Genomic DNA, 11,719 nt, shown 5'->3' with positions numbered 1-11,719 from the left:
TGAGGTATACCTATGATGAAAATTACAGGCCTCTCTCATCTTTTTAAGTGGGAGAACTTGCACAATTGGTGGCTGACTAAATACTTTTTTCCCCCACTGTATATACACATACACATATATTTATTTATTTCCAGCATGATTATGATGATTTTTTTTTTGACAAAAGGAAATGATTCAGCTTCTCCAGTAAATATTGACCTTTAGTCTTTCCTATTTATTTAACACAGAACCGTCTAAAAGGTTAAAATAATAGTTTTGTTGTTTTATATCTTCTTACCAACATTTTTATTCAGATCATTATTTTAGTTTTGTCCTTGGGACTTTTAAAGTCAAGCGAGCTCACGGAATAAACAAGTCACTGCGTCCCACTTCGCCTACTTACACTATGCCCTAAAAGTATGTACTCTTTTTGTGAAGAAAAAGTACATACTTTTGAGTATGTAGCAGAATAGTAGGCAAGCTTTGGGACATACTACTTCCTCATAACTGCGTCCGCTCTGTTACTTAGTTACGTGCATCCTGACACAGTTCAAACGGCCCTGACAATCATTTTGTCAAAGTTAACATTATCCATATTTCCTTAAATTTAATTTCCTACCGTACTGGAGAGAAATTAAGAGGGACGTTGATCTTTCATGGCGAGAACTCTGCTCATTATGTTTGCATAAAAGGTAATTACCAAACATATTATAAAGTTCACAGTGTTGCTGCAGATTAAATATAACGTGGATAACATTAAATAAATATTTTTTTAACAGGTTAGATATTATTGATCACTCAAACCCCTTTCTGTACTTATCCGTTGGTCTCGCATGTTTGTAGTTGAACACTTTTCATGCGTGTTTGTAGTTCTAATCGAATCCTCGTCCACCGCGCAATGTGTTGTGGGCAATATTAGCCGTTCGAGTCTGCACTTCGAATTTCTACCGGAAGCAGTAAACCATCCGGGTACCTTTGGAATACTAATTTCAACTATATACACGCATATGAACATTACAAGTATGTAAATCATCCCTCGGAGGTGCACGGAATGAGAAAACACGTTCGGCTGCGTCTCAAAATCTAGTGAGCGGCCTATCTGGACAGCAGCAGTTTAGAGTCTATGCAGTCTGCTGTCAATCACTGACGCTCTCGTGTTTATTTACAGAAAGCCATCAAGGAGAAGGACATCCCTATAGAAGGTGTGGAGTTCATGGGCCCAAACAGAGAGAAAGCGGCCAGCTGATGGCTTGGTTTTATTTTATATGGACTGGGACAGATGTGTTGCCATCATCAGGACGCTCGGACTGCATCGATGACCCTTTGATGGACACTTACTGTTGAGACTAAAACTGTACATTCAGTGCTTTGCCTGTTAATGAATCGTTAATAGAGAGGGGAATGTTTGAGCTGTCGGCTTTCTAAACATGCATTGTGCATTGAAAAGAAACTAGTTGTGTTTGGGTTGCCAGGTGCAGCTGTTTTCTGTGGAACCTTGTTTCTGCCATGAAATAAACCAATTTAAAAAGTAATTGCTACTTTGTTTCATGACTTTTTTCCCCCCTCACAATTGCAAGTTTCTCTCACCATTCAGACATTTTTCCTTTGAAATCCGAGTTTATATTTTGCAATTATTTTTGTTTGCACTAAAGAATAAAAAATTTTATCTTACAATTCTGACTTTTTCTTCCATCAGTATTCTGAGTTGATCTCGCAATTCTGTGTTTTTTGTTTGACTGATCACGGGTCCAGAGTAAAGAGAGATGACTGACAGACGATGCTGAAGGATTTGCTGCTCAACAGATCCTGAGCTCATTTACACAGAGCATGCGTGATCGCAAACTTAAAGTGAAACTGAACAGCAAGCGCTCACTCAAAACCGATTTCAATACTCCGCATATTGATAGCGGATCCCTGATGCACGAAAATTATATACAATATTAGAATGTTTACAGGAGGACACAAATCGCGAAAGCAGAACACTCACGTTGCAGGAGCAGGCGGTAAGTCAAAAATTTACATTTACAATTAGACTTGTGCCGGTATTCGGTACCGCGATATATCACGGTAATGAATATGCACGATATTGTTATCATGAGCTCTTCTAAATACCGTGAATAATTATATATTACAAGTTATTTTGAATGCATTTTAAGGATACTTTTCCCATCAACTGGTCAAAGTGCACAACACCGCTGTATGCTGCGTGAAAGAGCGTGCGCACTCTGATGTAAACAAGCGCGGACGAGAAGCACATGACGAGACGCTCTGGATGAAAGCAAACTTCCACTCTCTGACAGCAGACTCTCTAAACTGCTAACTAAATCTAACTATCTAAAATGAAACCCTGTAAACAAAGCAGCTGCACTACTTTCTGTTTCTGAAAGGTGTTTACATTATTTAAACAGCCAGTCAGATTTGTGTATTTGCTGTGATGTTCATCACAGCACCAAATACTTAAAGGGGTCATATGATGCTTTTTTAAAGATCATTATTTTGTGTATTTGGTGTAACAGAATATGTTGACATGCTTTAATGTTCAAAAAAAGAAAATCTAGTAGTTTGCCTCACTGGATGTTTCTTTTGGCCGTTTAACATTTATATCGTAAAACAGTTGTGAAATCTTACCTCGCTCCTTTTGACCGTTAAAACTGAAGCGTAGCTCGACTCCTGTGAGCAGTAAAGCCACGCCTTCTTTGATGTGATTGGCCAGCTCAGTCATTGGCGAGCGCTGATTGGCCTAACGAATCACGACCGTCTAATCACAACAAACTCCAACGTTACTGGAACCTAATTACATCTGGAGCGTCAAATCAGTCTATTACACTAATGGAACAATTAAACTAATGGACTAATTAAAAGTCTGACTGTGCCAATTAGCCTGAAATGGGCTTCTCATACATTTAGACCAATGCATTTCCATGCTATGTTTTCCAATTCTTGAATACAAAGGATTTAAACAACTACACTTCATGTGGACAAATGGCTCAGATAAAGACAAAGAACATCTTATGAATTAAATATGCAACTGCTCAAACATCTCACAAAGGAAATATTTAAAGCCCAGCATAATTAAAAAATATTAACTGCTATAGAAAATTCATTAACACATTACAATGTTACATTTATTAACTACATAAACGTGAACTAACAACGAGCAATATTTCTAAAGTATTTAATTATCTTAACGTTTCAACATTTGTTAATCAAATATCTGTTAATATCAGTCGATGCATCATGAACCAACATTCAATAATGCATTTTTTAAATTAATGCACAAACTAAAATGCACGATTTTATTACTGATAATCCAGTGATTTCATTTTTTTAACCGTATTTCCATTATTCCTGCAAAACACTATAGTTTGTAAAAATGACTCGATATGGAGTAACTTTGATTCAATGCTTTAATTGAAAAACAAATGCATACAATCATCACATGATACAAAAAGAGGGAAAAAAAGAAAGAAAGAAAAATCACACGGGGAGATTCCAGAAGAAAAAAAACATTTTTAAAACTTCAGCCTTTTATTCAAATCATAAAAAAATAATAAAACAGTCGATGTCTATGAAATGGACCAGATTAATCACAAACACATCTTTAGTCTGTTGCCTTCAGTTGGGACAAAACAGGTTATTAATCTTCAGATCTTTCACAATCATAACCACATCTGTAAAAATATGCAGCATCATCCATAAAGGATTTAAACAACTACACTTCATGTGGACAAATGGCTCAGATAAAGACAAAGAACATCTTATGAATTAAATATGCAACTGCTCAAACATCTCACAAAGGAAATATTTAAAGCCCAGCATAATTAAAAAATATGAACTGCTATAGAAAATTCATTAACACATTACAATGTTACATTTATTAACTACATAAACGTGAACTAACAACGAGCAATATTTCTAAAGTATTTAATAATCTTAACGTTTCAACATTTGTTAATCAAATATCTGTTAATATCAGTCGATGCATCATGGACCAACATTCAATAATGCATTTTTTTAATTAATGCACAAACTAAAATGCACGATTTTATTACTGATAATCCAGTGATTCAATTTTTTTAACCGTATTTCCAGGTTTTCTGTTATTATTTCCATTATTCCTGCAAAACACTATAGTTTGTAAAAATGACTCGATATGGAGTAACTTTGATTCAATGCTTTAATTGAAAAACAAATGCATACAATCATCACATGATACAAAAAGAGGGAAAAAAAGAAAGAAAGAAAAATCACACGGGGAGATTCCAGAAGAAAAAAAACATTTTTAAAACTTCAGCCTTTTATTCAAATGATAAAAAAATTATAAAACAGTCGATGTCTATGAAATGGACCAGATTAATCACAAACACATCTTTAGTCTGTTGCCTTCAGTTGGGACAAAACAGGTTATTAATCTTCAGATCTTTCACAATCATAACCACATCTGTAAAAATATGCAGCATCATCCACGTGATCATTAACATATTCGCAAGCTCTCCATGAACTGAACGGTGAATAAGGCCATTTGGGTTCCTACAATGGACTATAAATTACAAAATAGAGAAAGAAAAGGGGTCGTGGCGGTGGAGAAGGCCGCTCATCGATAGTGGCGCGGGGGCGGGCTGTGATGCTGGAGCGGCGCTCGGCGGGAGGGTGGGCTATGGCGGGTCATGTGACGCGCGGGCGATCGGTAACGGGGCGGCGGTGACCCTCTGCTCTGGAGCGGGGGTGAGTATCGTCCTCGAGACCTGGAGCGGGAGCGCGAGCGACCCCAGCTTGTGCCCCGCTCCTCCATCACTCGAATGTAGGACGTCTCTCCCTGAGCCACAAACAAACAATATTCAGAAACACAGACAGCAACAAACCACTGATTCCGGAGACGCCGGACAAGTTTTGTCACACACACACATATATTTGTATAGGATATACAGTCAAACCAAACATTATTCAGACACCAGATATTCTTTTACTAGTGGGTGCAGGACACTATATTTCATTTATGTAAGTGAGGATAGCGAAATAAAGTAAACTGAGACATATTATACCCAAAAATTCTTCATACAGTGGACTACCTGTAAAATTTGGGACCAAAAATGATTCAGACACTTTGACCTGACCATGTTTTGCTGAAGTGTTTTTTCTTTAATTGCTAATGCGGCGTTTTTACACCACAGACATTGCTTGGTAATTGGCTGACCTAAATTGCTATTATCTAATTGTGACCCTGGAGCACAAAACCAGTCATAAGGGTCAATTTTTCGAATTTTGATGTATGCATCAGCTGAAAGTGGAATGAATAATATTTCCATTGATGTTTGGTTTGTTAGGATCTGACAATATTTGGCCGAGATACAACTATTTGAAAATCTGGAATCTGAGGGAGCAAAAAAATCTAAATATTGAGAAAATCATCTTTAAAGTTGTTCAAATGAAGTTCTTAGCAATGCATATTACTAATCAAACATTAAGTTTTGATATATTTACGGTAGGAAATGTACGGAATATCTTCAAGGAACATGATCTTTACTTAATATCCTAATGATTTTTGGCATAAAAGAGAAATGTATAATTGTGACTCATACAATGTATTGTTGGCTATTGCTACAAATATACCCCAGCGACTCAACACTGCTTTTGTGCTCCAGGGTCACAACTGTGTACTTAAATTACTTAAATTAACAGCTGAATAATTTTTGGTTGATTGTAATCCATTACATACCTTTCTATCAAAGTTATCTAACATTATCAAGATGAATTTGTTCTGACACAGTTTAACTCATATTTTATTCCCATTTTCTAAGCTATAGCGAATAAACTGTGATAATGTGAGAAATGTTGAAGGTGTCTGAATAATTTTTGGTTTGACTGTAACTTTCAGTGAACTGTAACCTGGTCAGCTACTTAGATGTGCATTAAATATAAATAAATAGTTAAAAAAAGTAAATATTATGATCACTACAATGCACTTAACATTTGATTTTCTGTATAAAAATTATATTTGATATATTATATCACTAGCCCTGAAACCACCTGACCTCAGAAGTCTATGCTAAATTAATAAGATTATATCCAAAAATCTTTAAACTATAGACTAACATATACACTACAGTTTATACGTTTGGGATCATTAAGATTTTTTTGTTTCAAAAGAAGTCTCTTCTGCTCACCAAGGCTGCATTTATTTGATCAAAAATACATTAAAAATAGTGAAATATTATTACAATTTAAAATAGCTGTGTTCTATGTGAATCTCTGTTAAACTGTAATGTATTTCTGTGATGTGCAGCTGTATTTTCAGCATCATTCCTCCAGTCTTCAGTGTCACATGATCTTCAGAAATCAGTATAATAATAATAATAAACATTTCTGATTATTATCAATGTTGAAAACAGTTGTGCCGCACAATATTATGTGGAAACGGTGATACATTTTATTTTTCAGGATTATTTGATGAATAGAAAGTTCAAAAGAACAGCATTTATTTGAAATAGAAATCTTTTGAAACATTTAAATATCTTTACTGTATTTGTTTTTTTTAGCAATTTAACGCATCCTTGCTGAATAACAGTATCAATTTCTTAATCTTACTGACCTCTTTTTAATTAATTCTGTGTATATTTAATGTGTAATTTTGCAATTTGCCTGTTGTTGGTATAGTGTTGTAAAGCACTTTGGTCAACTCCGGTTGTGCTATATAAATAAAATTGTATTGTATTGTAATTAAAAACAGAAACGTATAACAGGACTAAAACGTAAAAAAATGAATTATCAAAATATAAATGAATAAATTGAGAGAAAAACACAATTATAATTTAAAAAAAGACCTCAAATGGTAGTGTATCTGAAACTATATATGATATACAAAAATATCAATGTGTATAATAAAGCAATAAGCCCCAAGAAGCCGTGGTTTACAGTGAATTCATAACAGCTAAGGGGCGTTGTTAGGCACGACGCGAAGCAGGGCTTACTGCTTTTATAAAACGGTTATTCCATATACGTAGTAAGGTTTCACAAAATAAAGCAGAGCAAATAAAGTGTAATGATATTAATAAACACAGTATTCTTCCACCAAACAATGTAGCTCCTCAGAAACAGTTGTGGTTGCTACAAAGTGTTTGCAGAGCAACACACAGACGTAAACAAAGCTGTGTGTCTGTAGAGTAATTTACAACAGCTTTGAATGTGGCTCAGCCAATCAGAATCAAGCACCGCAACTCTCCGCTTTATAAATACGTATCTTCCCACAGGAATTAAAATCATTAATGCATGAGATGAAGATAAAGGGCAATTAGAGATTCAACAATAAACAGTTTTAGGCAAGGCAAATACATTTTTTTTTTACTTAAAATTGTTTTTATTGAATTGAAAAAACCCCCCGAGGGATGAACTGAATTTGTCTGAATTTTCTGTTTAATGAACTGAAGTGTTTCCCCAGGACCCTGACCTGATGGGATCTGAACTCTGTGCTGTCCAGGCGTCTCAGTGCGTACTCCATATCCTCACGTCTGAGGAACTCGACCACACCCTCGCCGTCACGCTGCACGTCAGCGAAACACACGTCTCCGGCCTCCCGCATGTGGTCCTTCAGATCCTGCCAGCTGCCGGACGGAGGAAGACCTGCACACGGGCCAGAGCCGTTTATTACGGTAGTCTTGATGTTTTGTACAAGAAAGTGCTGCAAACATCTGTGTAAGATGTAGATGCATGCAAACAAATGATCCTACTTTTGCACTAGAAGTCAAGCGTTCACATCCGTTACAATAAATGATCATCAGTAAGTAAAATATGTTGAGTATATAAAGGGACAGTTCACTCAAAGTTGAATATTCTGTCATCATTTACTCACTAAAGCCATGATTTATCTTCAAAACACACATTAAGATATTTATAAAGAATCTGAGAGGTTTATGTCTCCACAAAAGGTAAAACAAATCCATATGAACCGAGCGTTTAATCCAAGGCTTTCGATGAGATACGATCAGAGACTTGTTCATCATATAAAGTAATCAAATCACTTCACAAGACACGGATCAAACTGCTTGATTCATATGGATTTGTTTTACCTTTCTGGATATTTTAAGACTTGTTTAATGGAGAAAACCCCAGGTTTTATTAAACTTCATGTTTTGAAGATGAATTATGGGTTTGGTGAGTAAATGACGACAACATTAATTTTGGGGTGAACTGTCTCTTTAAATACTCTTTAGTTCAATTATTCAGTTATTTTAGTATCATTGATATACTACTACAATTTTTGTTAATAATTTGAATAAAATTTTACTTTTATATTTTCCGTTTTCATTTTAATTTTAGTTAACATTTTAGTAGTTTTTAAAATTGTTTTAAAATATGTCTACACAGTTTTTATTAATTTTATTTCCGTTTGAGTTATTCTACTACAAGATAAACTGAATGAAAATGTGAATTGTTGCCTTGGCAACTTGTTAATATTTTGAATAAAAATTTACTTTTATATTTTCCATTTTCATTTTAGTTAACGTTTTAGTAGTTTTTTGTGTGTGTTTTCACCATTTCTGTTGTTTTTAAATATGTCTATACAGTTTTTATTAATTTTATTTCAGTTTGTTATTCTTCTACAAGATAAACTAAATGAAAATGAGAATTGTTGCCTTCGCAACTTAATTTGAATAAAATTTTGCTTTTATATTTTTCGTTTTCATTTTCGGTTTAGTTAACGTTTTAGTAGTTTTTAAAATATGTCTACACAGTTTTTATTAATTTTATTTCCGTTTGAGTTATTCTACTACAAGATAAACTGAATGAAAATGAGAATTGTTGCCTTCGCAACTTGTTAATATTTTGAATTAAATTTTACTTTTATATTTTCCATTTTCATTTTAGTTAACGTTTTAGTAGTTTTTACCATTTCTGTTGTTTTTAAATATGTCTATACAGTTTTTATTAATTTTATTTCAGTTTTAGTTATTCTTCTACAAGATAAACTAAATTAAAATGAGAACTGTTGCTTTGGCAACTTAATAATTTGAATTACATTTTGCTTTTATATTTCCGTTTTCATTTTAGTTAACGTTTTAGTAGTTTTTACCATTTCTGTTGTTTTTAAATATGTCTATACAGTTTTTATTCACTTTTATTTCAGTTTGAGTTATTCTTCTACAAGATAAACTAAATTAAAATGAGAACTGTTGCTTTGGCAACTTAATAATTTGAATTACATTTTGCTTTTATATTTCCGTTTTCATTTTAGTTAACGTTTTAGTAGTTTTTAAAATAAAAAATATGTCTATACAGTTTTTATTCACTTTTATTTCAGTTATTTTATTAGTTTGAGTTATTCCTCTACAAGATAAACTAAATGAAAATGAGAATCGTTGCCTTGAAACCAGCTTAAATAAAAGTGATTGTTTTATTATTTTAGATTTTTTTTTATTTTAACAATGAAATTTGTAATAGTTTTAGTAAACTACAGTAACCCTGCTATACAATTCATTGAAGTAGTGTTATCAGGACTATTTTAAATGGTATTATTCTTGCATGAAGCCTCAGTCCTCTTAACTCACCCGTCACAATAACGCGAAACTCAGATCTGCGCGACGGGGGCCCAAACCTTCCCCGCGGTCCTCCTCCTCCTCCTCCTGCAGGTCCACTAAATTTGGATCCGGAAGATCGAGGATATTCCACACGCAGCTTACAGTCTCCAAATCCATATCCATTCCTTCCAAAGACGGCGTCCTCCGCATCCCTAGAGGAAGAGAGGAAAGTGCTCCTAATTTTCGTTCTACACGTGAAAAAGCCTCGTCCGCGTGTTCTCGGGAGGCCGCGCGACTCACCGTGGGTCCTCAAACCGCACGAAGGCAAACGGGATGGTGCCCCTGTTGTTCTTCAGCTCAATATCCCGAATTTTTCCGTATTTGAAGAAGAGATCCTCAATGTCCCTCTCCTGGACGTCCATGGGAAGGTTTCCCACGTAGATCCGTCCGTCCGACATGGCTTGAACCCCGCTGGACCTGCAGCCTTCGAGGAAAATAGAGCGTTTTCCGCGTCAGGGCGCTCAGAACATCCAAACTCTAGTCCGTCCTTCTAAAAGCCTCTATTCACAACTCTAAACTCTGGCGGTCGCAGAACATGTCGAGTTCAAGAAACCCAGCACAGGAGCCTCCAGGACCACAGTCTGAAAACTTAGAAACAAGGACAATCAGTTAAAATGGACACATATGAGGGACAGCGGACCCTGGAGCACAAAAGCAGTGTTAAGTCGCTGGGGGATATTTGTAGCAATAGCCAACAATACATTGTATGGGTCACAATTATACATTTCTCTTTTATGCCAAAAATCATTAGGATATTAAGTAAAGATCATGTTCCATGAAGATATTTTGTACATTTCCTACCGTAAATACATCATAACTTAATGTTTGATTAGTAATATGCATTGCTAAGAACTTCATTTGAACAACTTTAAAGATGATTTTCTCAATATTTAGATTTTTTTGCACCCTCAGATTCCAGATTTTCAAATATTGTCCGATCCTAACAAACCACACATCAATGGAAAGCTATTTATTGTATACATCTCTATTTCAAAACTGAACCTTATGACTAGTTTTGTGGTCCAGGGTCACATATGATTCATATCAAGTGACCATACTTCTAGCTAAGGCCTAGAAAATATACTTTTAACATGTTAAATGGCATGCAACATACATTTTAATAGACAGGACATAATAATCAACTGCCAAATCAACCTCTGATATGAGCTTTGTAAAGAGAATCGCTATGCAAATATGTAATACCACAACCTGTTCATATTTAATCTACTTTTTCTCTGCATACTTTCACAATTCAATAAAAGAAGTCGAATGCAAATCAGAGGACAGCTGCTAACAATGCTAACATATCCTCTTACGCATTTAATTCAAAATATCAACCTAAATCCGTCCATTTTCACGGATACATATAGTATTTAGCTTTAAAAAAATATCTAAAATTGTAATATTTGTGTTTAATAACTATACAACACGAGCACGTTAGCACACTAGCTGTTAGCTTCTTTGTTGAGAACGGCTCAAAGCAAAATGACAAACGCCAGCGAATAACGAGGGCGGCCTTTTTTTCTGTCATGCACGGATGTGGTTAAAGATGAAATATAACCGACATTAATAGTTTGATTTACCTGTAATTTGCAGCTCGTGATAAAAACCGAGGATAAACAAGCGCACGCGCTTCCCCTCCCCGGATCAGGAAGTGACACACACGAACTTCCGCCCCCTTCAGACCGAAACGAGCAACTGCAGCAGACGCCTGAGACCTCTAGCCTTTGTCTTCTTCTTCTAATAACGTTTCATGGCGGATGGCAAACCAACTTCCGGTGCATTTACCGCCACCAACTGGACTGGAGTGTGGAGCACTAATAAGCAACTAATATATACATATTTATATTTATCTATATTTTATATAATAATAATAAAAAAATAATAATAAAAAAACACACATTCCTAAATTCTCCTGATTAATCCTATTTCTTTAATGTATTTAACAATAGCACCATATATTTTACCTTGTTCTGCATGCTCTTTCAAGAGGTTTGACAAATGAAATGCCCAGCCTTTATCGGGGTTATTACAGTTGAAATACAATAGATGCATACAGAGATACAGTTCTCATTGCTTTAGGATGAACAGAGCTCTGGGTAGCCTCCATGTACCTCTCCAGATCATCTCTGAATAAAGAAAAGAGAGGTTTTTAAATGGTGCAACTA

General features: G+C 35.1%; 1 protein-coding gene across 1 annotated transcript; it reads right to left on the bottom strand.

The window, feature by feature from the left end:
- Positions 1-4,368: 4,368 nt before the first annotated feature.
- LOC107560829 (serine/arginine-rich splicing factor 9-like) lies at positions 4,369-11,250 on the bottom strand. Its single transcript, XM_016245097.1, has 5 exons — positions 11,135-11,250; positions 9,792-10,139; positions 9,522-9,703; positions 7,424-7,596; positions 4,369-4,795 (listed from the first exon to the last, which is right to left on the bottom strand). Exons 2-5 carry the CDS (start codon positions 9,947-9,949, stop codon positions 4,574-4,576), a joined length of 735 nt encoding a protein of 244 aa, XP_016100583.1. The 5' UTR covers positions 9,950-10,139; positions 11,135-11,250; the 3' UTR covers positions 4,369-4,573.
- Between the last annotated feature and the right edge of the window lie 469 nt (positions 11,251-11,719).

Source organism: Sinocyclocheilus grahami, unplaced genomic scaffold (assembly GCF_001515645.1).
Source record: "Sinocyclocheilus grahami isolate Dianchi unplaced genomic scaffold, SAMN03320097.WGS_v1.1 scaffold745.1, whole genome shotgun sequence".
Classification (NCBI taxonomy): Eukaryota; Metazoa; Chordata; class Actinopteri; order Cypriniformes; family Cyprinidae; genus Sinocyclocheilus; species Sinocyclocheilus grahami.
The sequence above is the reverse complement of the archived record's forward strand: the minus strand, read 5'-3'. Positions and strand labels throughout refer to the sequence as shown.

What these genes read in the sequence shown, in the direction of transcription:
- LOC107560829 (XM_016245097.1), bottom strand. Translation starts at nt 9,949, where the DNA reads ATGTCGGACGGACGGATCTACGTGGGAAACCTTCCCATGGACGTCCAG. An exon ending in GTGCGGTTTGAGGACCCACG is followed by an intron (nt 9,704 to 9,791) that starts GTGAGTCGCGCG and finishes CTCTTCCTCTAG; the next exon opens with GGATGCGGAGGACGCCGTCT. An exon ending in GTTTCGCGTTATTGTGACGG is followed by an intron (nt 7,597 to 9,521) that starts GTGAGTTAAGAG and finishes GCCCGTGTGCAG; the next exon opens with GTCTTCCTCCGTCCGGCAGC.